This window comes from Oncorhynchus gorbuscha, linkage group LG14 (genome assembly GCF_021184085.1).
Source record: "Oncorhynchus gorbuscha isolate QuinsamMale2020 ecotype Even-year linkage group LG14, OgorEven_v1.0, whole genome shotgun sequence".
Classification (NCBI taxonomy): domain Eukaryota; kingdom Metazoa; phylum Chordata; class Actinopteri; order Salmoniformes; family Salmonidae; genus Oncorhynchus; species Oncorhynchus gorbuscha.
In genome coordinates, this window is record NC_060186.1 from 53,442,328 (window position 1) to 53,465,666 (window position 23,339).

The 23,339-nt window shown below is 43.3% G+C and overlaps 1 protein-coding gene across 1 annotated transcript in view; it reads right to left on the bottom strand.

The window, feature by feature from the left end:
• Positions 1-694: 694 nt before the first annotated feature.
• The window catches only part of LOC123995105 (transcription factor HIVEP2-like), a 100,243-nt gene continuing 77,598 nt past the window's right edge, over positions 695-23,339 (bottom strand). Inside the window, 9 exon segments of the mRNA XM_046298436.1 lie at positions 695-3,244; positions 8,837-9,070; positions 9,072-9,254; positions 9,256-9,770; positions 10,209-10,310; positions 10,596-10,771; positions 13,152-13,303; positions 13,541-18,658; positions 18,762-18,836. Coding sequence (XP_046154392.1) covers positions 2,417-3,244; positions 8,837-9,070; positions 9,072-9,254; positions 9,256-9,770; positions 10,209-10,310; positions 10,596-10,771; positions 13,152-13,303; positions 13,541-18,418 — 7,068 coding nt within the window. The 5' untranslated portion in view covers positions 18,419-18,658; positions 18,762-18,836 and the 3' untranslated portion in view covers positions 695-2,416.

Here is a 23,339-nt window from a genome sequence, read left to right on the forward strand (position 1 = left end):
TTGCGCAACTCTCAACAGTGTTACACAGTTCCTAGATGGCCATACTTCTTCATTGCACAAAGGACTAACCTCAACCAAATTCCAAAGACTGGTGACATCCAGTGGAAGCGGTAGGAACTGAAAACAAGTTCCTAAGAAATATAGTTTCCCAATGAGACTCACTGAACAGACAGAGACGTCAAAAAAGAAATTCTGAACCGTTAGTCCTCGGGGTTTTGCCTGCTACATAAGTTCTGTTATACTCATAGACATGATTCAAACAAACAGTTTTAGAAACTTCAGAGTGTTGTCTATCCAAATCTACTAATAATATGCATATCTTATATTCTTGGCTTGAGTAGCAGGAAGTTGAAATTGGGCACGCTATTTATCCAAAAGTGAAAATGCTGCCCCCCTATACCTCAAGTTAAGAAGGAAATAAATTCCACAAATGAACTTTAGTCATCAATGCAAATGGTGGCTACTTTGAAGATTCTCAAATATAAAATATATTTTGATTTGTTTACACATTTTTGGTTACTACATGATTCCATATGTGTTATTTCATAGTTCTGACGTCTTCACTATTATTCTACAATGTAGAAAATATTCAATATTAAGTAAAAACCCTGTAAATAGTAGGTGTCCAAACTTTTGACTGGCACTGTACGTACATATGAAGCACTTGAGGGAGACAAAGAATGAAAGCATCGAGGACATGCATATTATTGTAGTCATATTTATTTATTTTTTTAACAAAAAAAACTTTTTTTCCCACCTGTACTGTGATTCATTATTAAAACTGGGGTCTTACATGATATTGTACTTTCCACTGAACATCACAAAGTTACCCTTTTTTATGTATGTTTAGCTTTTTTTCCTCTTTTTTTCCTATACAATGATTTGTGCTTTGATACCTTAGATTTGAAAGACATGTTAATACAGTTAAGTGAATACCAGGGACTACTGACAAAAATGTCCAAAGAGTAAAATACACCGATCTTATACACACCATACAAAATACAGATATACATAAGAGTGACTGGCTGAATGCTCCCATTCATTTAGAATGTTTATTTGCACAGCTTTTTACAAGCAACTGGGGATTCCAAATCCCAGTTCCAAAATGTATATATTATGAGATTGTACCCCCAAAATCTAGGGAACATAAGGTGCATTTCTTCAGAGTTCTTGATATCTGTGTGTACAAGCCTTTAAAAATGTTTTGGGGATGAACTGACGGCATCGCCCAGAATCAACTCTTTCCATGTATAAATGTGTATGACTATATATATATATATATATATATATATATATATATATATATATATATATATATACACACACAGATTAATGGGCATTCAATTACATCTGCTGGAATGTTCCCCATACTACTCATTAAATCAAGTACTTCAAGCAACATGATTCACAGAAGATCAAACTATTTTTAATATTTCACTACTACTTCAGTAAGCGATGAACAACAACAAAAAGAAAGAAAATGCACAAGTGCACATGTTGAACAAAAAAATAAGAAGTTCTACTTTTTTGTAAAAAAATGACAAAATCACAACTAGTGTAGCCAATCCAGCAGGAGAGAAAAAGCTACAAGCATTTAGAACTAACTACCATACTGTATGTGGGTGTCAATCCAAAATGTAAGTGCATATATATATATATAGAATATATATATATATATTTATACAATAAGTATATATTGTTGTAAATTTTATTATATGTATATACTTCCAAGTAAAGTGTATTCACTAACATATAAAGCCATTTTACAGTGTACATATTTTTTGCTCTAATTACGCCATAGCAAAACCCATGCTTTACATAGAAAAGGCATACACAACATTAAGAAAAATGTACAATTTATAAAACATGATACAATAAATAGTATTATAGAATTGCTGCTGTACACAAAAGCCATTTAATTTCACTCATATAAAAATATGTTTTAGTGCAACCTTACATATATTGATACTTCACATCATTCAGACTCAAGTGTCCAAAAAAGACGGGAAATTGCATTTATTACAAAGCTGATAAACTTTATATATTTACATCTCTTCCTGCTTAATATGCTTATAAGAATATAAGCAGAAAGTAAAGAAAAGGCACACACATTTGTACATTTAAAAGTACCAGACTGGAGTCCATAAGCAATTTGGTCAGGCTCATGGATAAGTTAACATATATTGTATGTATATTCTCTGAAACTTTAAATAAGAAATACATTGTTAAAATAGCAAACCAGGTTATAAAAGGCATGCTATACACATACATTGAAACTGCAGAGTATCTACTTAATTTGCTTGTGTTTGCGTGTGTGTGTGTTTGAATGTCTGTCTCTCTGTGTTCTTGTGTTGTGTGTGCAATAGTATGGGTATGATGTCTTTACGTTGCACGCCCCTCCCTTTTTAAACATTGTTCACCTGTTCTCTGTGGAGTCCTTTAATATATCTTTACCTCTCTTTGTGCTTGCTGCCCTTTCCCCTGGGCCCTGTCGACCTGGTGACCTCTCCTTGACATGGTGGCCTGGCCCTGCCGCGGGACCCGCCGGGCCCTTTGATGTGGCCGGCAGGGAGGTCTCTGAGCTGGAGCTGGAGGGTAGGGGAAGAGGGGAGGCCGAGCGGCCGGCCGGGGTCTGCCTAACCTCTAGGCCACTAAAGTGCTGAATCCTGCTGGGAGCGCTCTCCTGAGGGATGGGGTGAGGGGGATGGCAGGGGTGAGGCAGCAGGGAGAGGCGTCTCTGGTGGGGCTCTAAAGAGCACGACACCACGCCTTTCTCCAGAGTGTCATGTTCCGTAGCGATGCGGAGAGAGGCGATAGCTTTGGTACATGTCTGTACGCTCTCCTCCTGCTGCTGATTGTCCTTGTTGTCAGGCATGTCTGCGCTGTCCCGGTGACTTCCTGACCTGGGTAAAGACGGGCCGGAGGAAGGAACCGGGGTCCTCTCCATTCTTTCATGGCACTGGGGCGAATCTGTGGAACTGGTGGACCCCCTGGCCAGCGGGAAGGACACGTCACTGGTGCTAGACTCCTCGGACGTGCTCTTCTGCAGAGGGAGGCGGGCAGGGTGGGCCAGGCCGGTGACTGAGGTGGCCACGGAGTGCACCATCTGGATGCCCCCGATAGGGATCATGGGGAAGGGGATGCGGACCTGCTGCTGGGAGTGCAGGGGGAGGTGGCTGAACAGGCCCTGGTGTGGCCGTGTGGACTCCTGGCTGCTGTGGGGAGGGGAACCCTTCCTCTGATCCTGAAACAATACAAGATGAATTCAGTACAAAATATAGTGGCCAAAGATAAATAGGGTCTGTGGATCTTCGACTATAGAATATGCAGAAAGTACTACGCATTTTCTCAATTTAAGTCAGGGGCGTAGGCACTGGTGGGCGCAGACACACCCACTGGGGAGCCAGGCCCACCCAATCAGATTGAGCATTCCCCCAATAACATCTTTTTATTGTATAATGTTTTTATTATTATTATTACTTGTCAGTGTTCCAAACGGGGTGGGTCCCATTGATCATCAGTTATCATATAAAAAAGGACGACATTTGCGTCCAACCTATGGCAAAATGTGTGGAATTGCATGAAATGAACATTTAAACAAAAAATGTCTCTCTTCACTGTCATGAGGGGGGCCGCTAAAATGTTTTGCTCACAAGGTGAGAATTAGTCAAATAATTATTAACTTAAAGACATAATAAAGTCATCAAATAAAATAAACGTAATATACGCAACATTAGAAATATTTATTAAAGTGAAGTAATGTTAATAAATAATGGTTAATAAGTGATAGGCAGTAATGGGCAGTCACTACCCTCGTGGGACTTTATTCATTGTTTTATTCTGTGCTGTTACAGCATTCAACCCACATAATGCATGGTGCATTTTAATGTTGAAAAAATATGTATTTCTTAATAACTGATACAAAATCGAACCATCAGTCCAGTGATATAAAAAACAAACGAGTATTTTAATGCCCATGATGTGCCTCGCAAGTAACAGGCTTTCCACATTTTGTTACCTTACAGACTTATTCAAAAATGGATTCAATACAAAGCAAAAACAGGTTTCAAGGGCCAAGGCAAAGGGTGGATACTTTCAAATATAAAATGTGTTTTGATTTGTTTAACACTCTTTTGGATACTAAATGATTGCATATGTTTTATTTCATCGTTTTGATGTCTTCACTATTATTCTATTGTGTGTAGATTGAGGAGGTTATTTTTTAATTTTTTAAATCCATTTTAGAATAATGCTGTAATTTGACAAAATGTGGTAACAGTCAATGGGTCGGATTTTTTTCCAAATGCACTGTATGAAAATAGGCAAATGCATGAAACAACATTTATTTACATTCAATGTACATCGCCTATCGTTTTTAGGAATTGTATGTCATTGGAAATAGAACTCTGCCCTGTGCTTCTTCATACTATCAACAAACTATCGGTTGATAAGCAAATGCTGGTTATGGTTAAGGTTAGTTTTAAAATATGGATTAGGGTAAGGGTTAAGGTTAGGGTTAAGTTTAGCATTAGGATAAGGGCTAGGGTTAGGGTTAGTACACATGTAGTTGAAAGGTTAGTGATAATCTGTAGAGCTTCTACAGATGGACTATCCAAATGAAGTGTTACTTTGGATTTTAATGGATCTTGAGATGGTAGGAAAAATCAGCTCAAATACGACAAAACTATTACCAGCTAAAAAGAAGTCAAATATGAATATTAAAAAATATATATTTATTATACAGCTGAAGCAGGCTCCATTTCACGCTTCATTTAAACTGTCCGGATTTAAAAAGAATCTTAAGAAAGAAGAAAAAACAGTTACTAACCACTGAGTGATGAGCCAAGCCTACAGTACATTATGGCTACGGCTGGCTTATCTTTTTATCCCTCACTACCACGGAAACCAACCAGATGGTGGGGAGAAGTCAAGAATGACTCCACAGTGCAAGAATACTGCATTTTTCCCCTTTCCCCAGGGATTCTTAATTAGCCACATATATAAATAGAAACGACCGCAGAGACTGTAAGAGCACTCTATAGTGGGCCTGCCCGGTTCCATTGTGCCATAACTTTAAGTTAGACTCTCCATTTATCATCCTATAAAAGCAGGCACTAATAATACACTGAACAAAAATGTAAACTCAACATATAACAATTTAAACAATTTTACTCTGTTACAGTTCATATAAGGATATCAGTCAATTGAAATAAATAAGTTAGGCCACAATCTATGGATTTCACATGACTGGGCAGGGGCGCATCCATGGGTGGACCTGGGATGGCATAGGCCCACGCATTTAGGAGCCAGGCCCACCCACTGGGAAGCCAGTCCCAGCAAATCAGAATGAGTTTTTCCCCACAAAAGGGCTTTATTACAGACAGAAATACTCCTCAGTTTCATCAGTAATCCAGTTGGCTGGTCTCAGACGATCCCACAGGTAAAGAAGCCGGATGTGGAAGTCTGAGGCTGGAGAGGTTACACATGGTCTGCGGTTTTGAGGCTGGTTCGAAGTACTGACAAATTCTCTAAAATGACGTTGGAGGCAGCTTATGGTAGAGAAATTAACCTTAAATTCTCTGGCAACAGCTCAGGTGGACATTACTGCAGTCAACATGCCTATTTCACACTCCCTCAAAACTTGAGACATCTGTGGGACTGTGTTGTGTGATAAAACTGCACATTTTAGAGTGGCCTTTATTGTCCCCAGCACAAGGTGCACCTGTGTTATGATCATGCTGTTTTAATCAGCTTCTTGATATGCCACACCTGTCAGGTGGATGGATTGTCTTGGCAAAATGTTCACGAACAGGGAATTAAACAAATGTGTGCACAACATTCGAGAAATAAGAATGTTGTGCATATGGAAAGATTCAGGGATCTTTTATTTCAGCACATGAAACATGGGACCAACACATGTTGCATTTATATTTTTCTTCAGTATATACACACTACCATTCAAAAGTTCATGGTCACTTAAAAATGTCCTTGTTTTTGAAAGAAAAGCAAATTTTTTGTCCATTAATTGAACATCAAATTGAAATACAGTGTAGACATTTTTAATGTTGTAAATGACTATTGTAGCTGGAAACGGCTGATTTTTTTATGGAATATCTACAGTTGAAGTTGGAAGTTTACATAAACCTTTGCCAAATACATTTCAACTCAGTTTTTCATCATTCCTGACATTGAATCTTAGAAATAATTCCCTGTCATAGGTCAGATAGGATCCCACTTTATTTTAATACATGTGAAATGTCAGAATAATAGTAGAGAAAATGATTTATTTTAGCTTTTATTTCTTTCATCACATTCCCAGTGGGTCAGAAGTTTTCATACACTCAATTAGTATTTGAAGGCATTACCTTTAAATGGTTTAACTTGGGTCAAACGTTTCCGGTAGCCTTCCACAAGCTTCCCACAATAAATTGGGTGAATTTTGGCCCATTCCTCCTGACAGAGCTGGTGTAACTGAGTCAGGTTTGTAGGCCTCCTTGCTCGCACACGCTTTTTCAATTCTGCCCACACATTTTCTATAGGATTGAGGTCAGGGCTTTGTGATGGCCACTCCAATAACTTGACTTTGCTGTCCTCAAGCCATTTTGCCACCACTTTGGAAGTATGCTTGGGGTCATTGTCCATTTGGAAGACCCATTTGCAACCAAGCTTTAACTTCCTGACTGATGTCTTGAGATGTTGCTCAATATATCCACATAATTTTTCTCCCTCATGATGTCATCTATTTTGTGAAGTGCACCAGTCCCTCAGGCAGCAAAGTACACCCACAAAATGATGCTGCTGTCACACTCGTGCTTCACGGTTGGGATGGTGTTCTTCGGCTTGCAAGCATCCCCCTGTTTCCTCCAAACATAACAATGGTCATTACGGCCAAACAGTTCTATTTTGTTTCATCAGGCCACAGGAGATGGGATTGATTTGCACTTTTCGCACCAAAGTACATTCATCTCTAGGAGACAGAATGCATCTCCTTCCTGAGCGGTATGACGGCTCTGTGGTCACATTGTGTTTATACTTGATCACTATTTGTACAGATGAACATGGTACCTTCAGGTGTTTGCAAATTGCTCTCAAGCATGAACCAGACTTGTGGTGGTCCGCAATTCTTTTTCTGAGGTCTTGGCTGATTTCTTTTGATTTTCCCCTGATGTCAAGCAAAGAGGCACTGAGTTTGAAGGTAGGCCTTGAAATACATCCACAGGTACACCTCCAATTGACTCAAATTATGTCAATTAGCCTATCAGAAGCTTCTAAAGCCATGATATAATTTTCTGGAATTTTTCAAGCTGTTTAAAGGCACAGTCAATTTAGCATATGTAAACGTCTGATCCACTGGAATTGTGATACCTTGAAATAATCTGTCTGTAAACAATTGTTGGAAACAGTACTTGTGTCATGCACACATTAGATGTCCTAACCGACTTGCCAAAACTATAGTTTGTCAACAAGAAATTTGTGGAGTGGTTGAAAAACGAGTTTTAATGACTCCAACGTAAGTGTTTGTCAACTTCCAACTTCAACTGTACATAGGCATATTATCAGCAACCATCACTCCTGTGTTCCAATGGCACATTGTGTTAGCTAATCCAAGTTTATCATTTTAAAAGGCTAATTGATCATTAGAAAACCCTTTTGCAATTACAGTATGTTAGCACAGCTGAAAACTACTGTCCTGATTAAAGAAGCAATACAACTGGCCTTCTTTAGACTAGTTGAGTATCTGGAGCAACAGCATTTGTGGGTTTGATTATAGGCTCAAAATGGACAGAAACAAAGACTTTCTTCTGAAACTCTTCAGTCTATTATTGTTCTGAGAAATGAAAGCCTTATAGTCAGAGTTCCTCTGTCCAGTGTCTGTGTTCGTTTGCCCATCTTAATCTTTTTTTTATTGGCCAGTCTGACATATGTCTTTTTCTTTGCAACTCTGCCTAAAAGGCCAGCATCCCGGAGTCGCCTCTTCACTGTTGAAGTTGAGACTGGTGTTTTGCGGTTACTATTTAATGATGTCATTCCATGACATAGATTGACTAGGTGAATCCAGGTGAAAGCTCTGATCTCGTATTGATGTCACTTGTTAAATCCACTTTAATGAAGGGGAGGAGACAGGTTAAAGGAGGATTTTTAAGTATTGAGACAATGGAAACATAGATTGTATATGTGTGACATTCAGAGAGTGAATGGGCAAGAAAAAAAATGCAAGTGCCTTTGAATGGGAGCACCGGTTTGTGTCAAGAACTGCAACGCTGCTGTTTTTTTACGCTCAATAGTTTCCCGTGTGTATCAAGAATGGTCAACCACCCAAAGGACATCCAGCCAACTTGACACAACTGTGGGAAGCATTGGAGTCAACATGGGGGGACAGGACCCTGTAGAACGCTTTCAACACCTTGTAGAGTCCATGCCCCGACGAACTGAGGCTGTTCTGAGGGCGAAAGGTGTAGGGGGGGTGCAACTCAATGCAACTACATTTTTTTCTGATTTCTTTTGATTTTCCCATGATGTCAAGCAAAGAGGCACTGAGTATGAAGGTAGGCCTTGAAATACATCCACAGGTACACCTCCAATTGACTCAAATGATGTCAATTAGCCTATCAGAAGCTTCTAAAGCCATGACATAATTTTCTGGAGTCCATGCCCCGACGAACTGAGGCTGTTCTGAGGGCAAAAGGTGTGGGGGGTGCAACTCAATATTATGAATGTGTTCCTAATGTTTGGTATACTCAGTGTATATTATGCCAGTAAGGAGCTGTTCATGAAGGCTGATGTGCAATGTTTATAGAATAGAATATAAATGTTGAATACATTCTGGAACACTTACTGTCTCCATCTCTGAGTGGCTTCTGCTACGCTGGCCCATTGGCACCATCTCTGAGTGTAGGTGCTGGCCCAGACTCCAGGGGGCACTGTGATGGTGCATGCCCCTCCTGGGGGAGACAGGTCTGATCATGCCCCGGTGGCGACTCCGTGGAGACAGCTCCCTCCTGCCCACCAGTTCTCTGCCCGGTGACATGGGTCGTCCGGCGTGGGACAGGGGTGAGATGTGACTCCTGGGGGGAAAGGTCCCTGCGGGGCGAGAGGTCCCTTCTGAAGGAGATATCCCTCTTGGGGGAGTGGTGCCTGAGAGGGGACACCTCTCTGTGGGGTGACAGGCGGCCATGGGGGGACAGGTCCCGTCGGGGGAAGAGATACTTGCGTGAAGTGGAGGTGGGGGATGGCTCTCGGAGAGGGGAGGACTCCCAGGCCTGGGGAAGAGAGGCGAGACAGGGACAGGTCGAATGATGAGGAGCTGTGAGCTGGGGAAAGGCCAAAGTCCTCGTCCATGGAGCTGGGTACATCTAGCCTGCTCTTATAATCCTCCCCCAGGGCGCCCTGAAGCAGCTGCTGGTACTCTGTCATCTGGCCCTGGCCTGCACCCTCACTGGGCACCATGAGCTGGGTGATCTGAATGCTGGGCAGGCTGGTGAAGTAGCTGAAGAGGGGTGGTTTGGAGCAGTGGCCCAGCAGGTCTGAGGAGCAGGCGCCCTGAGAGTCCGTGACGGACAGAGATGGTATGCCATAGGGCTGAGGGCTGGTGCTTCTGGAGCGAGTCTTCGGCGTGGATTCGCCATCGTAATCGTCGTCATCATCTTCATCGTCATCCACCTCATCCCCGTCATCCTCGCCACCATCAGAATCATCGGCGTCTGAGAACTGGTGGTCTGCCGTGATGCCTGACATCTTCCCAGTCTCCCTCTGGCCATCCTCGACATTGTCTAAAAAGAAACATATGGTTTATCCAACCGTTGATCCAGTCAAACCCTATGCAAATGCAGTAACAGTAGCCTACTTTGTTCTGCAAGACAAATAAACAGAATTTAGTGCAGGAAATGAGACATACAAACACCGTAGTGCTTTTCTATTTAGGCGTTTACAAATCTTTTACAGCAACTGCAATTGACTTATTTTGGATTGAATGGGTCACTGGTGTCCTTTCCCACTTTATGCCACATGATGGGATACAAGCAGGGAAAATGTGAACTGTGTATCTTTAAAGTTGGTCATTTTACATAAACCTGACAGAGGCGGTTCATGTTTTTCATTACAATAATTGTTCCTCAAGAACCGCACCAGTGCAACATACAGGGCCCAGTATTGATCAAATATTGGCTCATCTCTATAAAATATGCTCAGTAAGTCTGTCTGATTCATACCAGCTTCTTCGGCGTCTGCATCCTCCACAGATGTCACTGACACCCCGAGCTCCAAGCACTTCTTCATGTGGGCTTTCGACTTCATGTGTTTTGTCAGGTTTCCTGAAACAAGAGTTTACGACTTTTAAAATGTCTTACTGGAAGCAGCATAGGCCGCCTGGCCTTTCAATTCACTCATCAACACTCCACTGCAGGAGAGAGAGAGAGAGAGAGAGAGAGAGAGAGAGAGAGAGAACCTTGCCACCCTTCTAACACAATGCTGTACATAAATCCTTTTCCAATGTGATCACTGTTTTTGTTTGAACTATCAGGTTAAAGTGCTTGAGAAGAAAGGTGTACATTTGCATACATGTGGTTATATGAAATGGATGGAAGAAGGAAACCCACCTTTGGTTTTAAAAGCAAAGTTGCAGAACTTGCAGACATACGGCCGGACATCGGTGTGTGTGCGGATATGTTTCTTCAGCATGCTTGGCTTCTTACAGCGGATCCCACACTCTTCACAGATGTACTTCCCTCTTCCTCTGCCCCGCACGTAAACATAGTCTTCATTGGATTTGTACCTGAAATCATAACAAGATCAGATTATTCAACATTATTGGAGGGTTTTGAGTATATCGAAGCATGTGTTAAGGGAGCAAATATCAAATACATCAAACAGCTAACTTTACATTGGGAAAGTTAGCCTGCAACTGCTCAGAGAAAATCATTCCGGTGCCAGATTCAACTGGGTATTGGTCAGACATTTTTACAGCTGTTCTCGTTTCTGAAATTGAATTATATAATGAAAAAATCTAACTGTATATGGTAATATCTTCAAAGGGATATTCAAGACACCGTATGTTATTGTGATTAGGGAAAAAAAATGATTTCAAAAATGATTTGGAAATCTATTTATCGCTTGAACCAAAGTAAATAGGTTAACCGAAGCCTCACGGACAGTAGTCAATAATACCACGGCAGTTAAACAACAAAACTATGCTCTACTGTATTTCCATAAAAACAGTAGCCTATGCTAGTAACACCTTTCAACCACAATTAAAAGCCATCTGAAAAATACATTCTGCTTTATATAGACTGTGCATTCGGGAAGTATTCAGACCCCTTGACATTTTCCACATTTCTACTTTACAGACTTATTTTTTCCCCATTAATCTACACATAATGACAAGATATTTATGCAAATGTATTGAAAAATAAAAACAGAAAAACCTTATTTACATAAGTATTCAAACCCTTTGCTATGGGACTCGAAATTGAGCTCAGGTGCATCCTGTTTCCATTGACCATCCATGAGATTTTTCTACAACTTGATTGGAGTCCACCTGTGGTGAATCCAATTGATTGGATTTAGTGCATATCAGAGCAAAAATCAAGCAATGAGATCAAAGGAATTTTCGTGGAGCTGCGAGACAGGACTGTGCTGAGGCACAGATCTGGGGAAGGGTACCAAATAAAATGTCTGCAGCATTGAAGGTCCCCAAGAACACAGTAGCCGTCATCATTCTTAAATGGAAGAAGTTTGGAACCACCAAGACTCTTCCTAGAGCTGGCCGCCCAGTCAAACTGAGCAATTGGGGGAGGAGGACCTTGGTCAGGGAGGTGAACCCAATGGTCACTCTGAAAGAGCTGCAGAGTTCCTCTGTGGAGATGGGAGAACCTTCCAGAAGGACAACCATATCTGCAGCACTCCACCAATCAGGCCTTTATGGTAGTGACCAGACGGAAGCCACTCCTCAGTAAAAGGCACATGACAGCCTGCTTTAAGTTTGCCAAAAAGCACCTAAATACTCTCAAACCATGAGAAACAATATTCTCTAGTCTAATGAAACCAATATTTAACTTTTTGGCCTCAATGCCAAGTGTCACATCTGGAGGAAACCTGACACCATCCCTACGGTGAAGTACGGTGGTGGAAGCATCATTCTGTGGGGATGTTATTCAGTGGCAGGGACTGGGAGACTAGTCAGGATCGAGGGAAAGATGAACGGAGCAAAGTATTGAGATATCTTTGATGAAAACCTACTCCAGAGTGCTCAGGACTACAGACTTTGGTGACGGTTCACCTTCCAACAGGACAACAACCCTAAGCACACAGCCAAGACAACGCAGGCTCCGGGACAAGTCTCTGAATGTCCTTGAGTGGCCCAGCCAGAGCCCGGACTTGAACCCGATCGCCCATCTCTGGAGAAACCTGAAAACATCTGTGCAGCGACTTTCCCCATCCAACCTGACAGAGCTTGAGAGGATCTGCAAGGAAGAATGGCAGAAACTCCCCAAATACAGATGTGCCAAGACTGTATACCCAAGAAGACTCGAGGCTGTAATCGCTGCCAAAGGTGCTTCAACAAAATACTGAGTAAAGGGTCTGAATACTTATGTAAATATGATATTTCAGTTTAGTATTTTAATACATTTGCAAACATTTCTAAAACCCTGATTTTGCTTTGTCATTATTTGTAAATTGTGTGAAACCTCATCGTGTGTAACACTGTGTGTAATCGTGTGTAAATTGATAAGAAAATTAATTTAAATTAGATTTTAGAATAAGGCTGTAACGTAACAAAATATGGAAAAAGTTGAGGGGTCTGAATACATTCTGAATGCAGTGTATACATCCTATTTCTGTGGGAAAAGCCTTCAAGTCCATGAAAAGCAGTAATTTGACAAAATCATGTAATAGCTACATTTCAGTTACCACAGTAATTGTTTTATCATTCTCATATAACATAGGCCATGAAGAAGTGGTTTCAGCCACCAGGCATTAAATCCAACTTAACCACAAAATATTTAATATTTAAGTGCTGATTATTTCTATACAAACCTGTACATTTTGTATAGAAGTCACAACAATATAACAATTTAAGCAGCCGTCTCCAGAAGGTTCCACACTGATATCAAAAGGCTTTCAATTACATTTTAATGGCAGCCATCTTGACATACCCTCCTTCAAAGATTCTGATGCGAGTGGGCTCAGCCTGCTTTAAGGAGGCCTCCTTCTCTCCATGGTCCTCCTTGATTCGATCCCTGGAGCTCAGCCCCTTGATTTTCTTCCCATATTTGCTCACTTCTAGCTGCATGAGCTCTGGCTTCATCTGCAAATGGAAAACATGCAGTACACTAAGTTAAATCCTCACAAACAGACAAAACACTTGATGGCAGATGTAATGAAATGTCGGCTCAAAAATAACAATTTACTGTACCTTTATAATATTGTAGGGGATTTCAAACTTTCTAAAACTTACATGTGAGTTATGAAATCTGTAATGTTTATTTAGTAAATGTAAATGTAGTAAATTGTGAACAAGAGGCAAATGTGATGTGTTGATTACCTGCTCAAACTTCTGCTTCCAAGCAAGAGAGGACACAAGTTTTCCAGTTCCAGGTTGATACATAGCAGCCATCGTGTAGGTTTCTGTGTTCTTCCTCTGCTTGGATCGGAGCAGGGCCAGAGTAGCCTTGGTGCTGAGGCTGAGAGGGTTGGGGTTGTAGGAGCTGACGCACCAGGAGCCGTAGACAGAAGTCAGGGGAGTCGTCTGAGCGTTGTTTGGCTTGGTGTAATTCAGGAAGCACCAACTGACACTGGTTGCCGTGCGAAGACTGGGGAACTGAAAGAACTGCTGAACGTCTGCCAGATCTGTGAGCAGCAGAGTGCTTCCAGCAGCGCCCCCACTCTGATTGGCAGCCAGCTGCACCAGCATGTTGACAGGGATCTTGCTGCCCATGGGTGGCTTGGCCTCCTCTGGAGTGTCACTGGAGGAGACCATGGACTGTGGGCTGGAGCTAGCCTCTGGGGTGAAGGAGCCGTCAACATCCAGCTCCTCTGGGGACTCTCTGCCCCCAGGGGTGTCCATCACAATTTGCAGAGGGGGAGTGAAGCTGTCAGCTGGTGGCACATTGGGTATGTGAGGTGCGTTGGAACGCACTGGGATTTGGGTGGAAGGGAAGTCTGCTGGTGGGGAGGAGGACATCCTCTCCTGATCATCCATTGAACCCTCACTCTTTAGAGGTGCATGCTTTGGTAACTTGCCGCAGTCATTCGAAGCACTCAGCTCGACAGCACTCAGCTCTTTTACAATCTGCCCGTACATCTTCTCCTCCTTGACCCGTTTCTGCTGTTTGGTCTCTATAAAGAGTTCCAGGCTACTGGCTGGTGATAACATCCGCTTGCTCGCCCCGATACTGGAGGACGCATCCGTGGTGGAGATGGTTCTCAATGTCAACGACAGCGGAATTCCTGTGTTTAGTCTCCCATGTTCAGTGTTCAGATCTGGAACTTTCCAGAGTGGATAACGTGGAGCTCCCTCAGGCTGACCAAGGATCTGAGATAAGTTGAAGCAAACTCCGTGCTTTGAAACACTGCCGCCTGTGAGTGGATTGGATGATGCATTCTCTGAGCATATGACTCTTGCTGAATAAGCGCTCTGGCTGTGGTTAGTTATGAGCTGTGAAACACTTGTGTACATAACACTTCCGTAAGATGGCACGTGAGTCTGTATCCTAACGGGGATTAGCATACCTGGGAGTGATGGCTGTGATCCTGCATTCTGAGTGGCAAAGATTGGCTGGACCTGTTGCAGGAGCATTTTACTCTCGGTGAGGGCCACTTTAGACAGTGGAGAGCTGTAATGCTGGGCCTGGGGGGAGACTCTGGAGGGATACTGGTAGTTCTGACTGATAGCACCGTCAGCCTTAATGTCACACTGCTCCTGGATCTGCTGTAGCTGATGATGAGGTGGGTGGGATTTCTGGAGCATGTGCGGTATACTAGGTTGTCTGATATGTAGTTTCTGTAACTGGTGTGGCTGGAAAGCCAGATGTTGCTTGTGTCTCTGTGTTGACTCCGGATGCCAGAACAGGCCGGGCTGAAATGGCAGGAAAGGCAGTGAAGCCAAGCTGCTCTGGAGTGAGGAGTATTGCATGGCTTCCTGGCTGATGAGCTCATGACTTGGATGCTCTACCTCTGATGACTGTTGACTTGGCAGACAAGATGACTTCTGGAACAGTGTTGGCTCTTCCTGGCTGTCCTCACTAATTCTCTGTTGCAGAAGATGATAAGGTGACCCTCTCTTGGGTCTTGCTACTTCGCTGGCTGATGCACCATGAGAACCTTGAGAGGATGGGGGGCTCTGCCAAGATAAAGGTCCATGGTCTGAGTGCTCTTGCTTGATGGTCATTTCGAGACCACCTTGATCATGCACCACTGTCTCAGGGTAAACGCTAAGGGATGCCTGCCTTACTAGGTAGCCCCTTCTCCGTTCTTTCATGGCTGATGCACTGGAGTAAATCTCTCCCTGTCTGGATGATGTTGAGAGACTGCCATAGTCAAAGGACTTGCTACGGATCTCTGGGATCTCGGTGGCCAGAGCACATGGAGCCTGTTCGGATGAGGATCGTCGCATCTCCCTCTGCTGGTGATGGCCGGGGATGGTGAGAGAGTTGCCACTGTACTCAGACTGCTTGCCAAAGTCATCCTGCTTGGTCGGTGACACAGACTTCAGGTTTTCTTCCTTGTCAAAGGACATAGAGAAGTTGGAGCTGTGGGACAGGTTGCTTTCCTGGCTGGGGCTCCTGGACAGGCTGGTGCAGGACTCAAAGCTGGAATCCCCAGAGGAGTGCTCCAAGTCTGCCAAACGCAAACGCTTCTTTTTAGGAGGCAGCTTCTCCGTAGGGAGCTGGGACAGTGTCTCACTCCTCTGGGGCCACTGGAATTCTTCAACGTGCTTTTCCGGCTCCTTGGTCGGTACATCAGGCTCTTTCTCAGGTTTATCTGGCTCCTCCGTCACCCTGATCTCAGGCACTTGGATGTTAGGCTGCCGCACCAGTTTGGGGGGTATGTGACAGGGCTGGTTGGGTGAAGCTAAATCACTGTCGCTCTGCTGCTCCATGCTCTCAGACCTCAGGATAGAGTCCGGGCTCTGCACATCTTCTGTGTTTTCTGTATCTGACTGCTCTGAATATTGGCTAGAGGATTTGTCTTGCAGGTAGGCTGGATGCTCGAAGGACTCTGACTTCTCGAAGGAGTTTGGCCTACTGAGTGAGTTTGTGTGCTGAATGACAGAGATCACGTTGCCAGTTGCCTTTCTGTCAGAGTCTGGGACTAGCACTACGTCCTCTGAGCACATACTACTACAGCATGTTTCAAAACTGTCTGATTGGCTGTGTGCATTGTACATGGATCCTATGCATCCTTTCCCAGTAGGTGTTGCCCTTGAACCTACTTGACTACCTTGTTTTGAATCATAATCCCCAACCATATCTACTGAGCCACTACTGTCATACTGGCCTGGGCCATCCTCCTCGTCCCCTACACTCTTTTCCTTCCTGCGTTTACGAGTGGCAATCTCTGTCATTCCCACTTTAGTACCATAAGGGCTGTATGCTGTATGCTCTGGCACCACAGGACTACGCTCCCCTAGCTTTAAAACCACAAATGGGGCTGTGTTCTTGGGAATGTGTCCATAGGTTTCAGATTCGCCATGCCCTTCATGTGCTGAATGCTCAAAAGCTGCCTGTCTCCTAAGCCTCCTAAGACCGGCAGCACCCGGGTAGAAGACATCATCAGAGGTCATCATCTCGTCGAAGGAGTGGCTCACTCTTATCCCCGGTGGGACGTTGAGGTTGGTCGGGGAGGATGTTGGCATTGAGTTACTCCTAATGAGTGGCCCTGAATCAGGAGCCTCTAATAGACCTGTGTTGCTTTGGCAAGGGCTTGTGGGATACTGCTTAGGGTCAACACCTGCTAGTAGATGCGCTTCACTGTTATCATTACGGAAGAATATATGATCTTCAGATATCTTCCCCATGATTAGGTTAGTTTCTTGGCCAACAGTGGCCATGCCTACTGCAATGGATTGTCTCGATCTAGGAGAGTTAGGTTTGTAATACCAAGTCCGACCAAACATGATCTCCTCGTAGGACTTTGCGTTTGTGTTGGGAGGGCTGATCTGTTGCTCCGCACTCTCTGAAAGAGAGAAGTAGCCAGAATCTGTGCTGCCTTTGCTGTGTGGACTCAGAAGGTTCAGGGACTGCTGGGACTGCTGGTCTGAGTCCTGTGATCCCTTCCTATCTGTCAGTTTCAGAGCCAGTCTCTGTTTTATAGTAGGAGAGTCATCCACGCGGCTCACCTGGGAGCTGATGTGAGAAGCCTTGAGTTCCATGGATGGGGGGCACTCCATTGCTGTTGGTGGGATCCCTTGTTTTGGGACAATTAGGATAGGCACTTTCATGGATGCCATAGCTAGTTCCTCAGCTGAGTCAGCATATGCCGGCTCCCCACCCTTCTCCATTGTGCTTTTGTCCATTTCAAATGATATCTGGGGGATGGGGCTGACTTTGTCCATAAACATAGAGACCTCTGCCGTCTCCTCATCGGTGTCCGTGCTCTGTTCACCGTCTGAGTGTACATCTGTCTCTCCCACTGAGGACGCTTGATCCATGTCTGTGCGTGAAGCTGCCAGTTCGGTGAATGGGACTAGTCCTGCTTTGATGGCATGGGCATGAGATTTTCGGTGTTTGTACAAATTACTCTTGGTTTTAAAGGAGAACCCGCAGGGGACACAAGGGTAGGGGCGTTCCCCAGTGTGTGAACGAATGTGCTTCTTCAGCACGCTGGGTTTCGCACAAGCCCTTCCACAGTAGTGGCAGATGTACTTTCCTGGCTTCTTGGGTTTCTGCTCCTTCTTGTATCCCTCCTCTGGCAGCTCTGGCACTGATTTGGAATACTGGCCAAAAGAACTGGGTAAACTGGGAGATTTCTGACGAGAGAAAACTCCATGGGCACGGGGGTGTCCAGGGAATATGTCGTCGGATGGGAGCTGTCCAGCGAAAGGCCAGGCATGGGCCTCCAGACCAGGCTGTGGCTTGGCTCCAGACAGGAAGCGCTCTTGCATGGGCTGCTGTGGGTACTGTTGTGGTAACTGGTAGGAGTAAGTACGGGGGAAAGCCTGTGTGTATTGACTGTCTTGATGCGGCTGATCCATTGCAGTTGATAGCATCTTCCCAGAGCCATACCTTTGTGCTGAGCCAGTAATATTGCTGCCACTGGCACCACTTTGCAGGCTTTCGCGATGCGAGTGCCTTTTTCCCTCCGGGTCAGCGAAAGTGCTTCTTTTTGTGACAGCTGAGGGCTCGGAGACCCACTTCCTTTGTAGCTTCTCCCGTGGCTCCTTGGTGGATTTTTGACCAGAAGCGGATTCATGTGGCTCCATTGTCCAACTATACTTCCTTTGGGTTTCTCAAAGGTCAAATGTCAGATGCTGTAGTTCTCAAATGAAGGGGCCTTCCATTGCTGAAGTCGTTTTGGGTTGTTCTACATTTGAGTCACAAAGATCCTCTATAGTGGGCATCAGAACACTTTCTTTCTGTCAAGCATACTGTAAACTTGCGAACTTGCATCAGCCCTTCAATTTTCTTGTTGTTTATTAAATGTATCAAGACCTTTGAGTGATCTGAAAATTCAAACAGAACATGAATAAATTCCATGTACTGTGAAACAAAACGTGGTTTTAAAAATCATGATTCGGTATAAAATATCTATTACTGAACACTTACCAGTCTGAAAAAAAAAGTTTTTGTTGATATCCCTCCTTTTTTTCCCCAACTTCCAAGAGAATCTTTATGTACGACCTGGAGAGAAGAGAGGGAAACAATTCAATGATTGAAACAAAGCATTTACTGTGAAGTCAGTTAATAACTTATGCCTCTATGATTTTCCTCCATTTTCAAAAAATGAATCGCAGTTCAGTCATCTACAGTTGAAGTCGAAAGCTTACATTAAACTTTGACAAATACATTTAAACTCAGTTTTTCACAATTCCTGACATTTAATCCATGTAAAAGTTCCCTGTCATAGGTCAGATAAGATCAACACTTTATTCTAAGAATGTGAAATGTCAGAATAATTGCAGAGAGAATTATTTATTTCAGCTTTTATTTCTTTCATCACATTCCCAGTGGGTCAGAAGTTCACATAGACTCAATTAGTATTTGGTAGCATTGCCTATAAATTGTTTAACTTGGGTCAAATGTTTCGGGTAGCCTTCCACAAGCTTCCCAAAATAAGTTGGGTGAATTTTGGCCCATTCTCCTGACAGCTTGTGTAACTGAGTCAGGTTTGTAGGCCTCCTCGTTCGCACACCCTTTTTCAGTTCTGCCCACACATTTTCTATAGGATTGAGGTCAGGGCCTTGTGATGGCCACTTCAATACCTTGAATTTGCTGTCCTCAAGCCATTTTGCCACAACTTTGGAAGTATGCTTGGGGTCATTGTCCATTTGGAAGACCCATTTACAACCAAGCATTAACTTCCTGACTGATGTCTTGAGATGTTGATTCAATATATCCACATCATTTTCCTTCCTCTTGCAGCAAAGCAACCCCACAACATGATGCTGCCACCCCGTGCTTCACGGTTGGGATGATGTTCTTTGGCTTGAAAGCCTCCCCCTTTTTCCTCCAAACATAACGATCGTCATTTTGGCCAAACAGTTGTATTTTTGTTTCATCAGAGCACAGGACATTGCTACAAAAAGTATGATCTTTGTTCCCATGTGCAGTTGCAAACCGTAGTCTGGCTTTTTTTATGGTGGTTTTGGAGCAGTGGCTTCTTCCTTGCCGAGCGGCCTTTCAGGTTATGTCGATATCGGACTCGTTTTACTGTGGATATTGATACTTTTGTACCGGTTTCCTCCAGCATCTTCACAAGGACCTTTGCTGTTGCTCTGGGATTGATTTTCACTTTTCACACCAAAGTACATTCATCTCTAGGAGACAGAACACGACTCCTTCCTGAGCGGTATGATAGCTGTGTGGTCCCATGGTGTTCCTACTTGCGTACTATTGTTTGTACAGATGGACGTGGTACCTTCAGGCGTTTGGAAATTGCTCCCAAGGATGAACCAGACTTGTGGAGGTCTACAATTTTCTTTCCTGGGGTCTTGGATGATTTCTTCTGATGTTCCCCATGATGTCAAACAGAGAGGCACTGAGTTTGAAGGTAGGCCTTGAAATACATCCACAGGTACACCTCCAATTGATCAAATGATGTCAATTAGCCTATCAGAAGCTTCTAAAGCCATGACATCATTTTCTGGAATTTTCCAAGCTGTTTAAAGGCACAGTCAACTAGTGTATGTAAACTTCTGACCCACTGGAAATGTGATACAGTGAAATAATTTGTCTGTAAACAATTGTTGGAAAAATTACTTGTGTCATGCACAAAGTAATGTCCTTGTGTCATGCACAAAGTAATGTCCTAACCGACTTGCCAAAACTATAGTTTATTAACAAGACATTTACGGAGAGGTTGAAAAACAAGTTTTAATGAATCCAACCTAAGTGTATGTAAACTTCCGACTTCAACTGTATATTCTCATGTACAGTTGCATGCAGTACAAGGAGTACAGTGCTAAACTAGATTGAGGTTAAAATATTTTGAATGAGTGTGATTGGGCCACCCACCCCCTCGTGCTTACAGTGAGTCATCAGTAACAACTCGGCCCACGCAGTTCCTAAAAAGACACAAAAAAGTACAAATAGCCGGCCAAATGGAGGTGACGTAAGACATCATATGTGCGTGGGCGTCCAAAGGGCAAGTCGTAAAGGAACTACAAGCACTAGCATTTTTCTTTTCGCTGGCCTCTGATGTTCACTTTCTATACATACACATACTGCAATGCCTAGTGAACACAGAAGCTACAAATAAACCTGCATTCGTTTGTGATTCTATTTCAGAGTGCTAACGTACAGAAACCACACCAACACTTGAATATAGAATGAATCCAGTGTCTGAGACTAACACGCTGAACATGTAAGTCTCTGCCGTGATTTTCTTGATTTCATTTTTTCTCTCTGATTGCGACACACACACACACACACACACACACACACACACACACACACACACACACACACACACACACACACACACACACACACACACACACACACACACACACACACACACACACACACACACACACACACACACACACACACACACACACACACACACACACAGGCCCCTTTGCTCTGGCGCTACCGGGGTAGGAGCATAGAAGCTATGTGACACGGGTGTCTTGAGGCCAATGTGATAGATAAAAATATCCCAGTCGAAAACACTGGTATTTTTAGCACCTGAAACATGAACTTCTCGTTGGTTTTTGTTTTCTTCTGTGCTGTTACACAAAAATAATGTGTGCAAACAACAGAACAAAGTCATAGGCGCTCAGAATAAGTGGTTGGATGGAGGTTTGGTACCGGCCAGATATCCTTTCTTATTGACCAACGATAAATACCACCTGCGATCCTGTTCAAAAAAACTGTACATGTACATGTTTCAATTAAACCCAAAGCCAAATATGTATGTGAAAACACAGCCAGATGTTGCTATGTTTAGAGAGATTGGAAGATACAGAATGCAGTATCAATTGCAACACACCTGTATCAACAGGTGTTGCATACCAACCTCATGAAATGTTCTCGATTGTCAGCTTTGTAAAGATAACGTAGTTACAGAGAGAAACATTCTGAGAGGCATAATAACTCATCCTAGCCTATTCACACAATACGCACTCCGTATTTTGTGAAAAAGTGTCAGCTGATGAGCCTTATGAAGCCAGAGAAAACCTATCACTGAGTGGAAAAGAGCCATCTTTCTAAGCTGGAGTCAGTTTCATATATCACACTTAATGGTGGCCAGGTTGGTGCACCCCTCTCCTCTTCCCTTCTCCCCCCTCCATGTTTGGGCGCATCTCCTTCCATGAATCCATCTGTCTAGTATCTCTTGTTATCAGTACAGATCCGCTACCATGGTGCCCGAAGTTCTCTAAAATCTTTCTTTTAGGACATACAGTTCAGTAGGCATCTGCCTAAAACCATTAATGAATTATTCTCTGCCGTGTTGCATAAGGTTATCATTGTTCAAGTCAAAGAAAAACTATTGAATGGGTTATATAAAGTGTTTTCATCCTAACTAAAACGCCGTCCTATTTTCTGACTGAGCGTGGGTGGGAATATTCTTTGGCATCATTTTTAAGTGGAGTACCTGGAGGAAGTGTGCGTAGGACACACAGAGGCAGAGTGTGCTAGGGACACCTCGCTCTATAGAGACGGACCACATTCTCAAAGATATAAACAGACACACTCCACTGGATGATTCAACCATTTTATGTAACATCTCCATAGTCTAACAGTAGTTCATCTGATAGGAGGCCCCACCGCCAAAAACTGTAGGACCATGATGAGGCGGACATTTTCATTATGTACAGTACACCCCCCCCCACAGTAAGTTACCCCCCCACACACACAGTAAGTTACTCCCCCCACACACACAGTAAGTTACCCCCCGCTCCAAGCATTACAGTACATATATCTCCATCAACCCCCTCCTCCCCAGAGGTATACATAAAGTGTGGGTATAAGCCACGTTAGCTTCTTTATTTGGGCTCTCTTTTCATGGGGAGAACGTTACGGTGATAGAGAGCCTCTGCCCACCTCGGGCCTAGTTCTGGTTTCTGGCTGGAGATCTATGGGGAGTGGGGGATAAGCTTGTAGCCTGGGGCCGTACCAGGCCCTACACACTGACGCACATCTCCATTGTGACTGGGGAAAGAGCAAACCTTAAAGAGGCCCTTTCACTCAATCAAAATACATCCTCTTTCCAATGCAGGGATTAGGTATTTAAGCGTTTTTGGGCTGGCAGATTCAAGAGAGAGGATTAGAAAATGTTTTGTTATTTTGTGCGACAATGAGTGATGTGTAGTTATCCTTAAACCTTTTGGACAGCCAAGATGCCACATACCAATTTGAAGTGCTTGGAATTCCTTTCAACACTGAAATAAAGAATAGAGTGAATCCCGTTTTCTTTTCCCATAAAATAACAACATCTGAAGTTAAAAATGAACCATGACGCCATATCTCTCACTGTCCAACCAAAAGTTATTTGCAGGACACGAGCACTTTAAATAAATAAATACAATTGTTGGAATAATTTTTTTTTAAACAGACCCGGAAAATATCTCCGTTGCCAAACTATGTTCTTTAAATATTTGGATTCACAGTCTTTGACACTGCTATTATCGACTGATGTTTTAGACCTATCAGTGTTACATAGTCACTCCAATAAACAGC